Below are 22,885 nucleotides of genomic sequence, written 5' to 3' on the forward strand. Positions count from 1 at the left end.
AATACCACTAATAATAATAATAATAATAATAATAATAATACCACTAATAATAATAATAATAATAATACCAATAATAATAATAATAATAATAATAATAATAATAATAATAATAATAATAATAATAATAATAAATACAAATATTCAAGACTAAAAAGACTCCTCCCCACCCTGCCCTGAAGGCCTTGGTCGAACTTTGTTTCTCAAAAATGTTCAGTTTCCATGGCAGTTGCTAAGCACTGCAGAACATTCCAAACCCTAAACAGTGTTTCATTGTCTTGGTAAAAGCGTAAACAATGAGGGTTCACAGGTGAGGGCAGTTTGTATGAATGAACCAATCAGCATTGGGGCAGGCTGGACAGTTACAGGGAATGCAACATCTTAAATGGTCACTATATTCCAGTATATTCAATATAACCTCTGTGCAAAACTAGACACAGAACGCATATTGTGTTACCTCTACATTAACAATGACATGTCAATTGAAAGAAGAAAGTAAAAAAGTATTGTTTTTATGTCGCAAAAATGTATTACCGCCCCACAATATGTTCAAATAAATTGTGACCTATTCACTTAGTTTTAAAATGAGGTGTAATTGTGGTTGAGAAGAGTTCAGAATGTGACTTTACTGATTTGTGCCCAAGACTGCTTTGTGGTTTGGCTGTGAGCAATTCATAGCTGCAATGTGACTGTGGTTTTCCGTTGGAAAACATTCAGCATTGTGGCAGAGCCGAAGAAAAGAAGCAGCAGAAAAAGTGTGTTTATTTTTTTATTGACTTTTTTCTTAAACATTTTTTGACAAATTGTTTTTTTACATAACCACATCAGCGTAATGAAGACATCAACATGTATATCTGTTACTTATAAATGACACAAACAATGCATTTTCATTTCAAACAGCTACATATGAATGAACATCCTTTAACACCATAAAAGCTTTTGCCTTGTATAAACCAATGTTTGGATTTTGTTAGCTGAGTATAAGAGACCCCTGTTTTTGAACTAGCCCATTGCAAGAGTAGTTTAGCCACCCAAGAACACCGAACGTTTTAAAACTGTTATTACTTAGCTTTTACAATTATACACTTCAGAATACAGGTACATTAATTTTGTGTAGTTACCAGTACTAATATGTCCTTGCTAATATTTGCCTAACCAGTACAGTGGCAATTGTGATAGTGTCAGTGTTCATGAAACATTTTTTGACCACAGTTAATGACCAAGTTATATGAATGATCACATTATCATCATGCTGTTTAATTCAAGGTAATACACAGGACAATTAGCTTGTTCTATAGGGACAATAAAACCCTGTATGTAACCCCCCAAATAACAATATTACAAATTAAAACAATCCTGTTTAATTAAGAAAAAAAAAAACTTATCAAGAAAAAAACTAGACATTTTAAAACAGAAAGCTAGAAATACAATCTGCCAATTATCAGTCAGTTATAAAGGATGGGAAAAACAGAACACAGAAATTAGTACAAATACCATAAAAAGAATAATATGCTAATTTGTAATAATCTTTGTCATGAACTGTGGTGCGGTTGAACCGGACAGCGAGAACACTGTCTTGTTTCTCCATGGAGCAGGGATAGCACAAGCAGTGACTATCTGAGCCTCCCCACATTGCCCCATGTCTGCCCTGGACAACTCTCTTAGTAGATGAGGGGGCAGTTCAGTCTCCATTCGCACAGAGACTGCAAGTGCCTTTGGTCTCAACTGTGCCAAATTGCATGGTGGTTTTGTGGTTTGAACTTCCCATTAAGGGCGAAGTTGAGACCAACAAACTCACTTAACCCAGGTTAGTAAATTTAACCTATTGCACCACCTAGCCACCCACCTTTTTTCTTAACTCTAACAATACTTCAGTTGCAGAATGTATATCATGTAGTACAAAAAGACATATTTAGCATTTAATCTAATGTAAAAAAAAAAGGAACAATACATTTGATTGACAATACAATCACCCCAACCCCGAACATACATATTTGTTTTGTAATTATTATTATTTTTTTTTAAACATGAAGCAAACAAACATGTACATACCAGAACACCGTTTTAAAAGTTATTGCAATACATTCATTGGTATCATTAAAACATGGATGTCTTCTGTTGTAAGATTCAAACCATGTTTCCTAGGAAGACTTAATCTAAAAACAAAACAAAATGCAGATTTAATTTGTTAGACTTGGTTGACAGACAAAAGACTGGGCAATATATATATCTATCTATCTATCTTCAACAGCACTGGTTATGTTTGAGGTTATAAAAAATATATATAAATTGGAAATTAATATGTTTGCTTTTGATGAATATGACTAAATCATAGTTATTACCTGTTTGTCCAGTTTCCCCACACATAGCCTCCTCACATCACCCCCTGCAGGGTTTTATAAGCTGAATTGGTGATGTCATTCACAAAGATATTTTTGTTCACCCCTTGCTGCAAAACACAAAAAATAGAGAATTTTAGAAGCGATGTGGAGATGCACAATTTAGTACTAAATGTATTTTGTAGAACAAGTGACTCCCAATTATTAACACAGTCCTGAATTCAGATCCCACGCTGGTGAAACGAGAGAAGGTCTGGGGTGGGGTTGTTTGTTTTATAAGGTAATGTGTTGCAACACAAGGAAGCCCTAGAGGTGAAGTTAATCTTCCAATGGATATGTAGACTCTGAGAGCCCACGGAGTCTTAAGCATTGATAGAGGTGGAAGATTGATTCTCTTTAAGGTTGCGTGTGACGTTTAATCGTAAAGCGCTGAACTGCATTGGGTTTGCTTGATAACAGTTACAAAACTAAACATTGTTGCATTAAAGCTTCTGTGTCTTACAATTACAATTATTGTAAAGAGTTGAACAAACCACGGGGGACACAATAGCCCCCCCCCCTCATTTTATAAATGATAACTTCTTGGTTTAAACAAGAGATGGACATTTTTTTTTGGTGCGCATTTAAAAAAAACATATCTTTCTTTATTAAGACAAACATTACGGTCACTAATTCTTTGAAAAATGAGTAAACATTTTAACAGCTGCTTGTTTCTCGATGTCAAAATAAGATGCCTTGGTGCCTGTAGGAATCTGGCATTAACAAACGTTACAAAGCAGGAAGGGCTGAAAGAGTTGAAAGCAAGCAGCTGTCCACAGACTAGCGAGTTGCCATTTTAGGGTTGACCTGAAATACAATTTAATCCTACCCCTTCCACCCCATGTGAATTTGTGTACCTCGGCTGTTGAGGAAAATTGATACAAATGGGTTGGACAGCATTTTAGTTTTGCTTTATAATACTAATTGCATGTCATTTCAACAATCTTTTGAGCATTTATCCCAGACGCAGGCGAGGCTTCAGGCATTGGCGCTATCAAAAATGAACTGTGTTTGAGGACGTTTTTAAAAAAGGGTGTTTGCTACACAGTTTAAACACAAAGAGAGGTGGGTGCTTGACCTTAGGCAATGTTTAAAGTGTGCTTTGTAAGGTTGCACGCAGGTGTGTCAGTCTTTAAGCAGATGGGAAGCTATTTAAGGTGGCCCGTGCTGGGGAAACGTGCATTATGTAATAGGAGAGCAAAGGATTGCCTCTAGACATATCACCCTGGATACTCATGTCAAGGCTGGTAGACCTCCGGTGACTATATGACATGGTGTTGAGGGCTCAGCCAGGGAGAATCTCTCTCCCCTCCTGGCCTGAAACCACTCAATATCCAGCATGGTGTGAAATCAATCCTTTACGAAATCCATCCAGCAAGATCATTTCTAACAGGGATTCATTGTAATGGATAATAGTGGTGCTTATAGTAGCAATTGCAATTAGGGGACCCTGTCATTGGAGGTGATGTTAAACTAAATATTACTACTAACTTCAGACTATTCAACCATTCCAATGACAGTATTTCCATGGGTTTGGCTGTCCAGAATTTACTGTAGTGGATAAGGGCGCCCTGGATAAGGGCGTCTGCCAATAAATAAATAAATAAATAAATAAAAATAATAATAAAAATAATAATAATAATAATAATAATAATAATAATAATAATAAATAAAAAGGTGCAGCTCTGTGGTAAAGGTTAAAGGTCTGCAGTAACCGTAGCGTTTCCAATCAACACAAGTGCCCCCTAAACCAGCAGGCCAAGGCAGTACATCTGAACTGATGCCAAAGCTGACCATGCAGATGTATTCTTTACCGTAGTATTATAATGGCTGGGATGCAATGCACTGCTGCAGATCAGTTTCTTACGAGGTGAGGAAAGGGGCAAAGATTCTGTATCACGTGTAGGAGCTCCCAGAGCTTAAGGTGGTTCTGCATCATATTTAAAAAAGAAAAGGCCACAGAAATCTGCCTTCCATATTAACAATGGCAATGTAAACAGACCTGTCTGTGGAAACACAGAGCAGATGCATTCTTGTGCCCGAGATTTCAAGCAAGCAGCTCAGATACGAACCAGTCATGTAAGATTCCTGGTTTGTAATGTACCAAATCAAACTGTCTGGCAGACACAACACACCTGTACACCTGTACACAGCCCCAGCCCCCTTCTGAACGTGTTACTGGTGCTTCCAGAGCTATTTTGCACGTGCAGCGTTTCTCTAATGCTGCACTGCTGATGTGTTTAGATCCAAAGGTATCAGTGTATTGAGGATTGTCATTTATTGCAGACTTATTTGCTTTCATATTTGATTGTATTAAGACATACATGTACAGTACTTCTTTTATTCCTGGAGAAATGTTTCAAATCTTTTAAAGATTTCCTATAAATATATTGTAAGAAATACAATAAAAAACAATATTGGGGTGAACCTCTCATGTTAACCACTTTACAGATCTGTGATATAATAACAATCACCTAAATCAGAATGGCAAGTGCCTACTCAATGATACTACATTACAAAGAGAATGTCTTTTATCTGCATTATTTTTGCTAGGGAACCACCCTTCTAGTTTTAAGTACAAACTTAACAGGCAAACACAGTGAGATACATTTTCATATTAAATGCATATGTGTGTTTAGCAACAAAGGCCTACTGTATAAGGGACGTTCACTAAAAACATTTCCTTATTAGTGAATGACTCATGCTGTGTCATGATGGCTCCTACCTTTTTAAAGAAGCTCTGAAGCTCCTTCTGTCCCCAGAGGTCATACAGCAGGATGGCAGCGGCTTTGCTGGATTTCGGGGAATATCTGAAAGGAAACGAGATGCCCTCTTACAATTTTGCTTTGATAACAGCAAACCTGACACTTGTGTAGCCCCCAAACCTGTAATCAGTTTTGTAATGCAGCACCCAGCTTTGCGTAAATAGACTTACGCAGGCATTCTTTGCATTGCAAATGCAATCAGATCTCCCGGGGCCTTTAAAACTGAAATGCAAACTCTGAGCAGTGTACATAAAGTCTGGGTCTCCTGGTTGCAATTCAGTTTTAGTTATTGTGGCACAGGAAAGAGTGTTGATAACTCTAGAAACAGGCCTCACTGCAGATTTCTACCCCCGTTAAGGCACAATATTAATTATCTAAATTAAGCTCTTCAGAAAGGAAAATCACAATCTAAGGCGCATGTTCAAATTTACAGAACAGTGCAGTTACAGTACATAGTAACACTTGATAATTGAATCTCTACGAAGTAAACATTTAATAATGATGCATTCCACTGTTGTCATTCATATAAAAAAAGAAAAGAGAATATCCTCTGTTCAGTCATCCCATTCCTGTGTAATTGCATTGTTATTAAATCAGTCAAATATGAAGACATGCCATACCCGTTTCTGCTGAGGTCGCGGAGCGTGGACAACACATTGTTGCCCATTACTCCCTTGGCTGACTCCGGGTTGGAGACCACAAGGTTGCGGATGGTGTGGCAGGCTGTGGCCATCATGTCGTCCGAGCCGGCCGCGTTGTGTGCTCCGCTGGTAAGGACCTGCGTGATGTCAGGGAGAATCTGACGACCTGGCAGGGGGACAATCGTGAAAGGGGTCATGACTTTGTCCATGGGTTTGCCTGCTGGACTGAGAACAGCTTTTTTTGGGGGGTTCACTCACTCATGACGCTCTGCAGGCTGGGGTTTCGGGACAGGTTCCCCAGCAGCGACGTGGCAGTCTTCTGGACGCCTGGGTTACTGGACTTGAGGAGCCGTGATACCTCTGGTAGCCCGTTGAGCTTCTGCACGATGGCCTGGCTCATCACGTTGGACACCTGCAGCCAGAGGGAGATACTTCAGTAACAAGAAAAAGAAGGCTCCCAACCTTAATTGGTTTTAAAATATTTAACCCATACAGGATATTGAAGTTTATTTCCTCCCAGTTCCCTGGGTCCCATCTCTTACTATTCCGTTGTTGGCAGTGATGTTCTGCAGCGCCCCGGTACAGGCCTCCAGTGTAGCATCCTTCTTGCTCTTTCCCATCAGTGACAGGTACGTCTGCATGGTCTTGGAGTTGAACAGCCAGCCCATCCCTCTGGGGTTGCTGTCCTCCGGGACAGGGAGAGCAATGGAGTTCTGGAAATAAAAAATTAAAAAATAGTTACCAACAAATCAGATTTATCATTGTCTGCATATTACTCATTGTCATGATTTCTACAGATATATTTTATCACCGAAATCCTGTTACTCACGGTTATATATATATTGTTTGCTTTCTCAAACTATTCATACATGCTGTTAATAATCATTTAACATTATCTGTATCTGTGTATTGGCCTTGTTTATTAAAGATATAACACAGTCCCATATTTTGCTGTATGAAATGGCACAAATAATGGCAGTTGGTCCTATCCTAATCCATGAATAGATTAGATAAAGAATACTGAACCACACATTTTGAAACATAGCACTGTGTGTGACTCTCCAACACACCACTTTGCCCAGTGTAACTAACCCAACCACTTCCCTTCCACTACAGCTACAGAACCCACTGATTTAACAGTTAAAGAGCTGGGTAGATTCAGGACAACGAGGCGGTTCACATTCCAGGCCAAGCGTTTTAATGTTTTTTTTCTCATCATAATTAACACGCCAGCCTCCTGCTCACCTCCTGGGGGATCTGGCTGCTACGTGGGCTGAAGCAGCCCATGGACGAGGAGTCGTTGGTGGCGAGGTCCCGGGTCGGGGAGCTGGCCAGGGCGCTGATATGGCTGAACTGGGCAGGGGCCTCCTTCTCCAGCTGGTACGACAGGTTGTGTAGAATGCAAACGCAGTTCTCCACTGACTGACAGGGGGAAAAAGAGGCAGTGTCAAAGACTGAAAGGAGTGGGAGATTCTGATTATCTGCCGTGACAGTGCAGGACTGGAAGGGATGCAGGGAAACCAACATGGTTTGGTAAATATGAACAGATTATTGGTCTCCCTAACATTTAGTCTATTATGAAAGCAAATGTCCGTGCAAACTTTACAAGTGAATTTGTCTTGTTTCACAGACATTTAGCCATTTTTGACTGCCTTTAGTGATAATTCGGGCACTGTAAAACCAGCCATAGGATGTGTGTTGGTTTATATTATTAAAATACAGTTTAAAAGTCCGTTTTTAGAAATTGATAGATAGAGAGGTACTGAGAAACAGACAGACGGACTGGTGAGTTGGGTCTTTATAATATACTGAGCTGGTATATAGGAAAGTGTTAACTGCTTAAAACAGAGAAAATGATTTCTACAGACATTTTTTGAAAGACTAGAGGAACAATAATTTGTGATAAATGCAAATACTGACAGAAACATAACAAGCTATAAGCATGACGTGTAGTTATTCTACCCCATTTCCCTATTAATAATAGAAAATAATTTTGCAAAGCTCATAGAATATCACTTATCATTTAACTCCCTGTCTATCAAAACAAGCCATCGAAGAAAAACACTGTTTCACCAAGACCACTCAAACTATTATGCTTGTTTCCACTTTGCAGTCAGCCCCTTGGAGCCACATGACACCTGTTATTTTTACAAACCCTTTTAGTTACATTATGGTAAGTCTCTACAATTTAAGCAGATTATTTCAAAGAAGAAAACAAAAGCAATGTCAGTGTCACCTTATGCATTGCTTTGCAAGTAAAATGCAGTTTTAAATATTGATCAATGAATAGTGTCTTTCAGACAAAGAAGAAATAAATGATGATGACAATTACAGTATTAATATCATTCTGCATACCAGGATTTAATAACTGCAGTGTCAGGCAAGTTTCAGCAGCAGAGAAGCTGGAATCCATCCCTACAGCTAAATATGTTCTTTCAGATAAAATTGGGTGGCTAAAAAATATACAAATGTAATAAATAGACCCCAAGGAAGTAAAATGTATCCTGACTGTTGTAACACTGATTATTTTAAGCCTGGGTGATCATGTTAAAAGGATGTTGAATCTTAAAGAGTCAGCACATGGCCTACCTTGTCATCGGGACGGTCAGCACTCACACAGGTCTGGACGTAGCTGACCAGAGAGTCAATCAGACCCCGGCAGTTGCGCATGGCGTCACGGTCACTCTGGTTTGCCGAGCTCAGGTTTCTGTGGGGGGAGAGGAACGAGGAGGCACACAAGGCCATCAGTGAAACAGACAGAGACACCCACTGCTCAGGTATACCACTACACTACAGGCATCCTCCGTGTGTTCGTAATTCTGGGGGTCTACTGTACAACACACATACTCACAGCAGTGTCAGTTCCAGAAACATGTAGGTCATGATGATCCATTAGTTATATTGAGTGGTCACGAAGTGGGTGTTCATACGTTACCTTCCATAAAGTATTAATTAGGACATCCTGCGTCCCATTACTTGTTGGAGGGTATTGAAAGAAAGTAATTTCGGGAGAGCTGTAAATATTTTGGCTAGTGTCACTCTGTTGAGCACACTTTGCCATGACACATAAGGACACCTGTCTATTCATTGATTAGCTTTGCAATTCTGTACAAACGAGACTTGGTAAAGACTGCAGCTTATCAGGTAGCTGAGTAAACACAGTGCATAAAGATCACATGTAGCTTCACATAAATGGGACTCCAAGTGGTTTCCAATTAAAAACAGAAACTAGAGTAAGATGTGTAATCTGTGTAACTGCTATTTCAAGGAATAGGTGTTTTGATAATGGGTACAAAATGTGACCATTTCTATCCTCTACCTATGTGGTGAATTACTAAAAAAATCAGTGGCAACATCTGATTTGGGAAGCTGTGTGTTAGCGGATATATAACAGTCTCTAACTGGCTGCTGTTTTTTTTTATCGGAGTGGATAGTTAATTAATTTGAATACTCTGTTCTACATACCATAACAGCAGCTGCAACTTTCTCTGTTTTTCATTTGAAAAAACATTCCAACCATCCTCATTTCCAAAACAAGACGACAGTCTCTCGGGTCCAGTAGGTTTCTTTGTTGCACCACACAATCTCAACACAATCTTAATCTCAACACTGGTGTCAGGAGACCTTTCCGCTGGCCTACTCTGTGTTTACACAGGGAGATTCAGAAGGAACTGCCTCTCGCTGGTTGCTTTGGTAAAATAAACAACCACATAATGGAGCCTTCTTTTAGAATCACTTAATCTGTCTTTATGATTGAGTGTTTGAAGGTATCGATTGCCGCCTTCTAAGCCTTATCCAATGGAATTATTCCAGTCCAGCTTTGCCTTCCAGCCATGTCCTTAATACTGAATATTTTAAAACCTGCCTTGATATTTCAATGCACATACTGTACATCGAATTAAGGTGGCACTACACCACAAAAACAAGGTCAAGTTTACTCTCCAAGATCCAATGGGAAGGAAACACCAGTTCTGGAGTGTGGTTCGATTAGAAATTTATTGGAACAATTAAACGATTCATGGCTGTTTCACAATCTGGTCAAGGTTTTAACTGGTTTGACTTAATTAGGGACATGGTCAGAACAAAGACCTGGAGAGCATGAATTCTCCAACCCACTTACAAACTATTGATGTCTAGCATTGCCTTAGCTGGAGAAGGTGTTGGAAGCTGGATCTCACCTGAGGCAGCCTGTGGCATTGTAAAAGATCTCTGGGTCCAGGCGGTTGTTGAGCTGGATGCCTTGCTCTGACCAGCCTGCGAAGGGCACCACCACTTTCTCAGTGAGGATGGGGAGAGCGTCTCTGACCAGCTCTGGCTTGAGCTCATCAGCCGAGGACAGGTTCCACAGCAGCCCTGGAGAAACAGCCAAATCACAATCATAAATTGGAGGGGTCTGATAATAACAACTGTTGCAGTTCGAAGTATAAGACACCCGCCGATGTTGCACTTCTCCCCCCCAAGCATCATGAAGCAGTGAAAAAATCTATTTTGTTTACCTCATACGATTGTGCTTGTAAAGCATTATGCTTGCTTATTTTACTGTAATGCCGATACTGTATACATTGGTTGTTTTTACAATACAGCACAATAGATTAAAAGTTGCTGTTGCTGCTTCTTCTTATTATTATTTATTTCTTAGCAGATGCCCTTTTCCAGGGCGACTACAATTGTTACAAGATATCACATTATACATTTGGAGCAATCGAGGTAAAGTACCTTGCTCAAGGGTACAACAGCAGTGTCCCCCACTGGGGATTGAACCCACAACCCTCCGGTCAAGAGTCCAGAGCCCTAACCACTACTCCACACTGCTGCCCATATATTATATTTCTTGCTCTTATTGATCTGAGAGTGGAGAGCTCAGACTGGAGCTAGAGAGCCAGCACAATGGTTGTATTTGTAGTGCAGTTCCTTCCTCATTAATAATGCTGTTTGGGTTATTATTATTATTATTATTTATTTCTTAGCAGACGCTCTTATCCAACAATTGTTACAAGATATCACATTATACATTATTTCACATTATACAGATATCACATTATTTTACATACAATTACCCATTTTTACAGTTGGGTTTTTACTGGAGCAGTCTAGGTAAAGTACCTTGCTCAAGGGTACAACAGCAGTGTCTCCCACTGGGGATTGAACCCACAACCCTCCGGTCAAGAGCCCAGAGCCCTAACCACTACTCCACACTGCTTCTCGGGACCTAATCACCTCCTGGAGTGTAGGTCAGAACCGCAATCACGTGATTCCACTATCAAGTAGACACATGTTTTAGCTAGGTCTTTCTCCAGTGTACTATGACCAGTTTAACCAGCACACCTGTGAGTTGTTTCTGTGTCTCCGGGCAGTCGGTTTGCCTCATCAGCTTCAGAGCCTCATAGATGCCGTTGTTCCTCTTCACTTCCATCTTGTTGGTCTGGTATTTGAAGACCAGGTTGCGGAGCGCGCCGGAGGCTGCCTGCTGGACCTGGGGGCTTCTGCTGTTGAGCAGGGCCACGAGTTTGGGAATCCCACCAAGAGAGTACACCTAATGGGTAAACGGAGAGCCAGGGGGTTATAGGCTAACTCATGTGTCTGAATGTTTGACTCCCCCACAAAAAACAGCGCAAACCTGATTTGTTCATTTATTCTAGGTGTTGTTTTTTTGTACGTACTTTAGATGACAATGCACAGAGGATACAATGCACGAGTATTCTGACAAACCCCAACTTTGCTTGCTTGATTTCTCATACAGGTATGTGATTTATAATTCTGAAATACGTGGTTTATATTATAAATATGGTTTGGTGGTTTAAAAATAAAATAATGTGTATTTTCTTTTTGTAAAACACTGTGTGCTAGATATGGCAGGGCAGGAAGACTGAATTTCTGTCCCTGCCTAATTGAAAAGGAATGTGCAGCAGGTGTCAATCGCAGAATTGTTGATCAGTTAACACTGGTCACCTGTCTTTGTTCTGTAACTGGAGTAACAAATCAGCTGTAGTGTTTTTTGCGTGAATCCAGATGGTCTCCGGGGATTCCCAACTTTGCTACTTAATGAGCACTCACCTCCTGCTTTGCCTTGTCCTCCTGGAAGCTGGCGTGCTGGATGAAAGAGGCTCCACAGTACTGCAGGTTCTCATCTCTTTGCTCTAGGCAATCCACAGCCTCGCGAAGGGTGAGTCTCGAAGCTGCCATGCCACCGTCTACCCTGCAGAGAGAAAGAGAGGAGAAGTGGCTGCAGGATTAATATAGAGTTTAACATATTACGTTCCATTGTCCTCATTTGAGACAGACTACTGTAATTTCTTTTTGAGCATTTTTTACTTCATCTGTCAGTCATTTAAATGTTCTCTTACACTATATTGTTATGATAACTAATGTTGTTAACCACATGCAATAAATAGATAAAATGTAATGTATCAAATGACAAACACACAGCAAATTGCCCCACTCACTCACATTGTCTGCTGGGAGTTGTACTGGTTGGCCGCAGTTTGGACTTGGTTTCCATTTACAGAGTAGGGCATGGTCATATACCCATTCTTGACCCTGTACGTGCTGTGGCGTTTGCTCTGGTAGTTGGGCAGTGTGGACGACTTGATGATCTGTGGTATATCAGGCTCGCTTCGACTGGTAGTCATGGTCTTGTAAGACTGGAAGCCATTACTTGGGCTGGTGGGTGAGAACTGGCTCTCCCTCTGGCTGTTGGAGCTGAACTGTCTCTTTGAGGAGACCATGCTGTTATTGCGGTATTTCACAGCCGGCAGGCTATGCTGGTTATAAAACTAGAAACGAGAAAGTGAAATATATTTATTCTCCATATCCAGTGACAGCTTGACTCAGTCCAGACTTCTGTCTAAACCAGGGTACAAACAGTAATCGATTATCATGATATTACAAATCATTAGTTTAGTCTTGATTAATTATTTTATTGAAAAAAGAATTATTAATAACTGCACTGTCTGTAATAAGCGTGCTGTCATCTTTCTGATGATCAGACTTCTAAATATGTGCACCTCTGCTACCGAGATCAAGTTCCCAATTAATGGGAGTTAAAACATGATTTCAAATAAATGTAATTATGATATTCCTTTTTAACCGTCAATTGATGAGTGAACATTTTTCATTATCGTCCAACTCTAGACAGTGCAGTTTGCTTACGAAACAATTTGGCCATAATAGTCTGGCTTAGATCCGGTGGTGGATCTAAACTCTGACAATTTATTCCTATAAAATAAGAACACAAATAAAGACAGAAATTAATAAAAGTGTGGTTAAGTATAGCAAAGCAAGTCAGGAAAGAAGAATTTAAAGAGTAAGTAGCGGGGTGTGACGTTATATTTTTCAGAACCCCGCTACTCACTCTTTAAGTAAAAGTTGGCTGTGTTTTGTCTGGTGGTATGTAATTACATGGTTAAATGAAACCATTGGCTGATGGCAAAGATTTGTTTCAGGCTCTGCAGGGATAACTCGTGGTATTAATAAACATTTTGTGTGTCAAGGAGGGGCAGGCTGAGGCACAGAAGAAATCTGTCTGATATTCAAAACACACCAACCCGTGTGCTGCTGTGCTGTGCCCTCTAACAAACAAGAAGCTAGGGGATCACCTTCATACTAAGCACAGGCCAACGCCCTTCATCTCTCATCTCTCTATGAAAACAAGTTGAGATATGCAAACAAAAAGCAAGTCAGGATTTGTATGTAAGATAAATGAGAACCAATGCAGATTTGGACTGCAACACAATACAATGCTTTTACAGTTAAGTCTTTCATCTCAAATAGTTATGGTGTATATTTTTAAGTTTCATATAAAATTGCTAAACGAGAAGAGTATGAAGCTGGTAAGAAGGCCCGGAACTATTAAGTGGGCTTTCACAGGAAAATAAAATTTTCGTGAAAATATAACGTGTATTTGAAATTGTTTCTTTTTCTTTTAATTTTTAAATTAATTCAGCACATCTATTGGGAAACATCAATAAGAGAACAATAATTCAGCTCTGTATTTATAAGGGGAGCAGAGAGACTGCAGTTTGGGACTCCATAGGAGGAGTGTGGGGCTATGACACGGTGTCGCTTAGAAAGATCTGTCAGAACAACAACTGTATGGCCATACAGGCTGTAATATTGTTTGTTGTTTTATAGGCCACGTAGCCCAAGTAAAGTCCTCATTATTTAGATTTTCTGTGAAATGAAGACACATGGAGGGTGTGTAGACTCCATTCTCATGACTGCTGGCACTAATTCACAAGGGGTTTACAGAACAAAGTCCGGCCCGATGAGAACTCTTCCTCCCATCTGTAAAAGTGTTTAGAATTCAGTCTTGGAATAGCTGTGCAGTGGATCGTACCACATAGTGTAGTTGATCAGGCTGATGGTGCCAAACTGTTTCTAGTTCTGATCTTTAACCTCCAGAGGTGAAAGGGTGTGAGAGAATTAGCTTGCTACCTGATCCACGTAATTAAAGGCTTTCGTTTGAAGTCGAGTTCCTGTGTCCTGTATCGCTTGATTTATTTTCACATTGGTACCAATCGGACCAACGCCCTCTTAAGAGCTCAGTCCTGTGTTATGATTAATCTCAGCACTGTTTATAGTTCCAGATTAAAACTGGCATTTTCTCATACAGTGAGTCAGAGCTGTGACTCACTGCAGTCATACTGTCTGTACCTGCCCTTCACCAGACGCCAGCTGCACAGGCCTAGAGGATGTGTCCGCTCTCATGTTAAGCAAATTATAACACCAAAAGACCCTTGAAACACGAGTCACCATTTATAATGTATAGCTCTTTACATGTCATAATACAGGGAAAGAATAACACCTTCCATATGTAACACACACTTGTGCAAATGGTCTGTTCCTCACATGAACGGTTATTTGTCTGCAAAAGGATCCCCGAAGACATATCCTGTATCGCATGTAATACTGAATCCAAGTTTGCAGTTTTGAGATTCCAGCCAACTGACAGATCAAGGTAATCATAATTACAGCTTACTGGGGCTGGCAACATATAACATTTCTCAGGCTCCCAACACTGTAGGATTTCCTAAATAAAAATGCAACCAAATACTGATGGTTTGAACAAAAAAATAATCTAAAAGAAAATACCTGCCATAACACTATCAATATCACTTAGGACCACCATGGCTTGCCAGGCAAGACATCACTGATTCGATGGAACGAAAGTTTAAATAGTAACAGAGCGACAGATGACCATCCTTCTTATTCTGGTCTGGAAAGTTGGGGGTAGAAATCTACAGCAACGAATGTCCTACAGAGGCTTTGTGTAACATCAGTTGCCACCTGCCCTCTTCCAATTAAATTCAGATTCACAGCCCCCTGCATATTACAAGTGACCAACAAACAGTCTATGAAATCTCCACAGAGTTTTGGCCTCTGCAGACATTTCTAAAAGTGGGTGCTTTCTCGCTGACACATGAATACGTTTCTGATGCAGTGTCAAGAACAATGAATTGAGGGTGTCTCCGGAGTTCGGAATTATAAACCGGACAGACAGCGCCCAGGCAATGCTAGTTTACTAATACAGAGTGAATACAATAATTACAAGCGGTTACATCACCTCCCGTGCGGGCTCTGAAAAGTCTTTGTGCTGGACCCAGAGCTGTGCATTGCTCCAGAGAATGCATTAGCAATAATGAGGTGTACATGGCTGTGTGCCATCTAATTTACCTTGAAAATGTACCTTGACAGAGTGTCAGCACCACAGTTCTTGTCATAGTCCTCTCTGTAATTTTGACAAACATGTGAGCGAGTTGACAATAGACTATGTCTGTACAGTACAATGGGACAAGCCAACTATAAGTTCAACGTACAGTAGACAAATATTTATGTTTTTATATAAACTTCATTTAGTTTAGTCCAAAGTATACAAGGAGATCTGACTGTCTGAATTGAGAAAGGCTTCTAGTTGAAAATGAAGTCACTAAGAAACACTTCTAGTTATTTTTTTTATAAGATGTTAAAAATTATATACTATATGTCACTGCTTATAATATCTATCTATCTATCTATCTATCTATAAAAGTTTTTACCAGCGCTAAAAAATATATTTATCTGCTCCTTTCCAAACTGGGGTGCCTTGTCCCGGGAATTAAACAGAGAAAAATATCGAACTGTAGAAAACCACAGAAAGAGGGAAACAGCAACTCCCTTGGATTGATCCAGATCTGCACTCAATTTGTAGATAAAAATATTTTTATTTTCATTTTACAAAAGTCAGCAAGCTACAATGTTAACGCTTTTCGACAGTTTGTCTTCATCAGAACATTGTGAAAGACCTATGTTTCCAACATTTTAAGGACTTCAAAGCAGAGACCACACCTTATACCAAGTTTAACAATTAGTACCCAATCAAGTAATTTAGTCAATGGTCAGCTAATAGAGCATTATTTTCAACAGGTGATTAGAATTACATCATGATTAAAGGCACTTCACATCTTACAAAAACTATGAATCAATCTGATTAACTACTAAAAACATGTTGTTAGATTAATGGACATAAATTGATATCGTCATTGAGACCCGAAGGTTCCAATGTATTCAAAGTAAGAATCCAATGTGCTTCTCTTCATAACAGAATGTTAACCTCATTCCCCCTCTAGCTGGTACGTTGATCTTCTCCAACCCACAAATCTCAGTGAGTGCTGAGAAGATCCATGTCCAGCTTTTATGTAATGTTTTGCCATAGCATAGTCTTTATTCTGATTTTGAATAGCTGCTTTATGTTCTGCAATCCGTATTTTCACATCAAATAATTGCAAAGTGTATCCAATGTTACCAATGCAGCTTTAAAGAAGCCTAAAACATGCCTTTGCTTTATATTAAAGAAATCCGAAAGGCACAATGGATAAACATTTGCTCCATGTAATGGAATGCAGTTGCGACACAAATGGCAATTCAGTAGTTCGGGACAAACACCAATCACAAAATGTTTTAGTACAAATATTTATTGTAGAGATTGCGGAGTATGCGATTTAACAGAAAAGTATGCTGTATATACACATTCATTTTGCATCAAACCTAACTTGGTTTGAGGGTTCGCTGCCTGGCCGACTGGACGAGGCTGAGACCCCCATTTGATAAAACATAAAAACTGTTAAGAAAGGTGAAGATGGGGAGGTGGTGGGTTACGATGAAATCAAACCGCAACTGAGAGATAAGTGAAGAGGGTATTTATAGTGCTAACAATTTAAATTAGCTAATGTGTAAATTGAATGATTCAATTTGGTGATGCGGAGATTGGTGTCTGACCCTCCTCCCGAACTTTAATTATAAATTTCATTTGTGGCTATTGTTCACTCTCCCTAACTGCTGTTTTACACACCTGCTTTCTGTCTCATAACTATGCATTAGTTTCAATGCTCATAGCCAGAGGTCTTGTAGAAAAAACAGCCCCTTATAAAAGTTTACCATAGTAAAAACAAAGGAAAGTAACACAGCACAGTGAAAGCATGGTAAAGCATAGGTAAGCATTGTAAGGAATAGCGAGGGATAGTAAAGCATATTAATAAACATGGCAAAGCAGGGTAAACTACGGTAAATGCAAGGGAAAACTGCAAAAATACTGTGGTAAACTTGTATAAGGGAGTCTCTGAAAACATTTTTAAAAATGTCTTTGAGCTCACCACTGAAGGCTTAGAATCATTCTGGTGGTGTTGACAACCCATTCATAGTACCATGGTCTTGTCTTTTAATAGGTCTGATTTTGAAAACAGCCTTGTCCCTACAGTGTTGACAGGCATACTTGTTCCTTGCTGTGCTCACTGTACCAGCTATCACTGCTTAAATAAGCTCTGTGAGCCATTCTAAGCCATGTTGAGACCCTGTTCAGGTTCCTGTTTCTCAGGTAATGGATTCAAAGCCATTGGTCATCCAAAGTATAGAAGCATTTCAGCCAATTATGTGTCGGCAGAAAGCACACAACTCCGTACTGTAGATGCTCTGAAGTCACGGAAATACTTTTAGAAACATCAACTAAGACTGAAGAACTACTTGGTGAGATCTAACAGGTAAAAACACACAAAAGAAAAAGTGTGCTAAAAAGCAAATTCTTAAGCAGATTTCATCACAATTGGATTAGCGATTCTAACATATATGGTGGAAGCTATGGCCAGCTATAAAAATATTCTCCACGACAAAATGGACCAGCAGGAGTCACACGCTGAAGATCAGGTCATTATAGAAGAATCTTTTCTAAAATGAAATATTACAGGAAATTGAACTATGTATACTAAACTCTAAAGCGTCACTTACGTAAGTAAAGACAAGAAATACATGGCGCATGCCTCAGATATATTTCCTGTGGACACCAGCAACAAGAGTTACCAAAGAACCTGAAGATAACTGGAGACAGGACTTTCAAGACTGCACGTGGCTTCTTTTTACCAGAGCTCGCTTTGCAGAGTCAATTAAAAAAAGAAATACCTGTTTTTTCGAACTGTAAGTGCTGTATTGGTTTCCGTTGACATTGTTTGAAAAGAAAGCACTTCCAGTAGGCGTTGTGGGGGACATCTTGAAATTGAATCCATTCTGCCGTGTTGTGCTTTCTGTAACGAAAAGAAGATTTTTGGTCAAAATGCCCGTCATTGAATTGACTAAGTTATTTCTAAATTAACCCTGTGTTGAGTGTTTTATAGTTGTCGGTGGAATACAAAAAACAACACAGAAATCACAAAAGTGATCTATTGATCCTCATTTCCTTTTCTAGGCTTTTGAGACCTAATTCAATTAATCTAAATGATGGCAGAGCTAGGCATCTGCATCATTAGGAGTATCTACCTGGCATTCACAGCATGACTGGGATAGTTTGGCATTTTCTAAAGGTGTTCTTAAATATATATATAGGTGTTCTTAAATATATATATGTGTTCTTAAATATATATATAAGTGTTCTTAAATATATATATATATATATATATATATATATATATATATATATATATAGGCTCACTTGAGAAAGATATGTATAACATATCGAAACGTTGGGCAGCTGGCTCTTTGAGCTAATATATATATATATATATATATATATATATATATATATATATATATTTATTTATTTATTTATTGTGGATCAATGCAACACTGTATCAATGCAACACTGTGGATAAATACAACATTGTGGATGTGTGTTGGTGCATATTTCTTAAGATTCTGCCTTATAAAAAATATTTTCTTATTTTAATATAATTAATGGAATATATAATGCTTTATTTGTTAAAATTGTGACGAAAAGGAACCTGATTTCACACTTTTCTTTTTCATTTAATCACACAAACAGTAACACAAATGAAAAGTTGAACAGGTCACAGTGTTGCACCAAACTGCTAATGTTACAAAACACTGGCAAACATACTGCTCTTAATATTCAGAACACCAATTTAATTATTCAGAACGCTGCGTAATGCCGGACACATTTGCCACGGAAATATGTATTCAATAGTCTGTACCACCAGGATTAAAATAATTAAAATAGAAAACCGTTTTTTTAAGAGATTTTCTTACTTTTAAAGGGTACATAAGGACCTTTTTATTTTATTGTGTTTCATGTTCCCATGTGTTGCTACAACTGTTTATGGAAGGTGTGTGTATTGTTTACTTATTTTTTACATTGTGACCACTTTTAAAGTACATGTGAAGCCATCTTGAGGCAGGAAATGCAATTTAAAAGTTAAAAAGTGGTCAAAATGTAAAAAAAAAATAATTAAAAATTAAAACAATACACACACCTCACATACACAATTATAGCAACACATGGGGACATGTAACACAATATAATAAAAAGGTCCTTATGTACCATTTAATAAGAATTATTATATATGGCCACACGGTGTACTGGAAATGTACTGTACTGGTGAAAGTATTTTGAAGATTCAGTGAACCCTTTCAAGAATTAGAAATGTTAAGTAACTTATTAATCTACAAGACATTTCAAAAAGGAGAACTACCATGCTAAAAAAATCTTACAATCAGAATCGGAACCTTACAAAACAACAAACTGATAACTTGAGAGCGCTTATTATATTTGCTCATTTGTTTGGTTTGTTTGGTCTGCTGGGTGTATCCCCCTTCCTTGAGAATTGTGGACAATGATTAATCTGTCTTAAATTATTAATTACATTTTGAATCAATAAAAGAAAGACAACAACCACACTGGTTCATTTAAAATGAAATCATTTGCAACTTGAATTAAGAGCCCATCAATGAATGGAGTGTACCTACAATCATATGCTGATAATGACAAACTTCAGTTTTTTACATCAGTCTACTTTCTACAGTCATATGCTTATTCGGCCTAGTCTTGTGTTGCGCACCGAGGCCAGGAATCAGCCAAGATTCACCTTAAATTTAATCTTACGTACAAGTTTTATTTTGCAGGTTATACAATGACTGTCGTGGGTCTGCAGGTTTTAATGTCTATTTGTTTATAGATTCTTGATAAGCATTTTATGAATTATTTTCTGGACAAAAATGTAATTATTATTTTGCTTCCAAATAAGCATTGTTTGTTTGAGCACCTATACCAACCATAATAACAATAATAAAAATAATACAAAATAAATAGTACAATTATTTGTTAAAGAATTGCGCTCATTTCATTATATATATATATATATATCTATATATATATATTATATATATATATCTATATATATATCTCTCTCTCTCTCTCTCTCTATATATATATATATATATATATATATATAGAGAGAGAGAGAGAGAGAGAGAGAGAGAGAGAGAGAGATTATATATATATATATATATATATATATATATATATATATAGATGGAACACCATTTTGTAATTAGGATCCAAAGTTCAGTAATTTTTTAACATGTACATTTACTATTTTATTCAACTATAGAAGTTAAGCATGCAAAAAAAAACAAACAATAACACTTTAATCTTAATATAAATTGTTCATTACAAAATAATAAAGCATGTTATTCAATAGTACTCAGCAGTAGCATTAATCCTAAATTGTCAAACACCCCAAACCAATACATTATACAGATGTTGTAATGTCCCTCATTGCCCCTATCAAAGTACGGTCATTAGAAACTTTATATTATGCATGAAACAAAGTAATTGCAATATTCCAAAGGCTGTATTCAAAACTATTTTTTGTAGCTAAAATATTAAAGCACAAAAAACAATATTAAAGGTATATATATATATATATATATATATATATATATATATATATATATATGCGCAAAATGATAAAACCTATGCAAACCCATTGATTTCATTTAACTCAAGAACTGAATGTTTTATTGAATAAGATCAATTTTCACATAAAGCAAATATGTTTGTTTTTATTTCACTCAAAAATATGACTTTTTTTTCTTAAGTAAAATTCTTCCCTTGAGGCGTTCGTACCCAATAAATGCACATAATGTAGCTCGGGTATTGCACATTAACTGTGTAGTTAGTAAAACGATAGTAACGTTTATATATCTTGTAACAATTGTAAGTCGCCCTGGATAAGGGCGTCGGCTAAGAAATAAATAATAAAATAAATATATACAGTAAAACTAGTACAAAGTTCTTTTGTTTAGTTTTTTTTGTTTTACAAAAACTAAGTATACATAAAAAATTGATAAATAAAACAATAGCTAAACACAACTAAAATGAAATACCTTTTGTGGAGCTGCTTTCAGTTCTCTGAATTGTCTTGTTTCTCTTTAACGTACTAAAAACCTGCTCAGCTACGCGCTGCTGTCCGAGGGCACCTCCTGATAGCATGGTCTTGTCCGAAGGCAGCGCCAGGGACGTGCTATCCACCCGGGGGAAACTCTCGGGGACCGTCGCCGTCTTAAAATAAGTTGACATCTGTGTCAAGTTTCTGGAAGACATTTTTTTTGTTTGTCCTGTTCACACTTTTACCAGCCGTTGCAGTTGTCAACCTCTTTGCGCCAACTCTATCCACGTTCAACTTTTAATTTCCAGTTATACGTCCTAAAAAATGTCAGCGTCTTTCTTACCCGACTGACAGACTGAGCAATCCAGTCGCCCGCCCAGCTTTCTCTCCTGTACCACACCTAGTTCACACCCCTACCTGGGAGTTACCGAGGGAGTTTCCTGCGGTAAGGTAGGCCTGCAGTAGATTTGTGTATTAGACAGATGGGCTGCCTTGTGTGAATGTGACGCATGCTAAGCAACCGGAGCACTTTTGCACACCTGCTTAGTGCAATGTGCAGAAAATACATTTCCCCCCGATTGCTAATTTGCACAGACGAGTTTTTGAAATACTTTAAAAGAGGTTCAAATCACATTCCATACACAGCATCCTGCATTCCTTGCCACAAGGCTTACAATGCCAGCAATACTATTTAGTATAATATATTATACTTGTGCTTTAGCTGCAACATATTTAAATGCATACAGCATAAGCAAATTATGCAAAAGTTATTTTGCATTCCCAATTTTCCAAATGCACAGCGTTTTTGCATTATACCTGTCACCAAAGCCAGGACAGAGATTATTGGATTGTGCTGGGCTTGTACACAGACCTGGGTTCATTTGCAATCAACATATTTCACAAGGGACACTTCCTCATGAAAGATAACCAAACTCTTACAGATAATAGAATACCTTAACTTTTGCTTAGCAGGGGTAAGCATTTAAAATGCAATTGTGATACAGTGAAGCTCTGCTTTAACTGCATTGTATAAATGCAAGTACTTGAAAATGACTTCCTTGCATCTCCTAGAATTTTAGGATTGAAACATAAAAAATAAAAAAAAATAAGAAAAATACTATATGAACATAACTTGGATCTTTTATTTACATCATGCAATCCAATAAACTATAAAATTATATGGCAAAGTCTACCAGAAGCCATAATAGTAGTATAGTATTTTGGAAATGTCACATTTTTCAATTTTTGTCAGTTTTTCGATAAGTATATGGAAATCTACAAAGCGCTATGTGATTCAACATGTTAACGTAACCTTATTCAGCAAGTTTCATTCGACTTTATGAAGCAAAATGAGTTCATTCTATAGGGGGGTAGCTTATATGTAAAGCAGTTAAATATAAGCGAGCTGAACACGGTAAAGAATCGCTATGTATTGTAAATAATAAATGGTAAATCTA

General features: G+C 38.0%; 1 protein-coding gene across 1 annotated transcript; it reads right to left on the reverse strand.

The window, feature by feature from the left end:
- Positions 1 to 753: 753 nt before the first annotated feature.
- Positions 754 to 21,912, reverse strand: LOC117398272 (plakophilin-1-like). The gene is made up of 14 exons (XM_033997238.3): positions 21,427 to 21,912; positions 18,208 to 18,329; positions 12,229 to 12,554; positions 11,836 to 11,977; positions 11,107 to 11,314; positions 9,960 to 10,134; positions 8,371 to 8,488; positions 7,027 to 7,203; positions 6,324 to 6,494; positions 6,040 to 6,193; positions 5,761 to 5,947; positions 5,101 to 5,185; positions 2,340 to 2,446; positions 754 to 2,153 (listed from the first exon to the last, which is right to left on the reverse strand). The coding sequence occupies exons 1-13, from the start codon at positions 21,641 to 21,643 to the stop codon at positions 2,372 to 2,374; spliced, it is 2,157 nt and encodes a 718-aa protein (XP_033853129.3). The 5' UTR covers positions 21,644 to 21,912; the 3' UTR covers positions 754 to 2,153; positions 2,340 to 2,371.
- Between the last annotated feature and the right edge of the window lie 973 nt (positions 21,913 to 22,885).

The sequence above is a fragment of the Acipenser ruthenus genome, chromosome 30 (genome assembly GCF_902713425.1).
Source record: "Acipenser ruthenus chromosome 30, fAciRut3.2 maternal haplotype, whole genome shotgun sequence".
Taxonomy (NCBI): domain Eukaryota; kingdom Metazoa; phylum Chordata; class Actinopteri; order Acipenseriformes; family Acipenseridae; genus Acipenser; species Acipenser ruthenus.

What these genes read in the sequence shown, in the direction of transcription:
- LOC117398272 (XM_033997238.3), bottom strand. Translation starts at nt 21,643, where the DNA reads ATGTCTTCCAGAAACTTGACACAGATGTCAACTTATTTTAAGACGGCG. An exon ending in AGGACAAGGCAAAGCAGGAG is followed by an intron (nt 11,315 to 11,835) that starts GTGAGTGCTCAT and finishes TTTACCCATTAG; the next exon opens with GTGTACTCTCTTGGTGGGAT. An exon ending in TTCAGAGCTTCTTTAAAAAG is followed by an intron (nt 2,447 to 5,100) that starts GTAGGAGCCATC and finishes TGTGTTTTGCAG; the next exon opens with CAAGGGGTGAACAAAAATAT.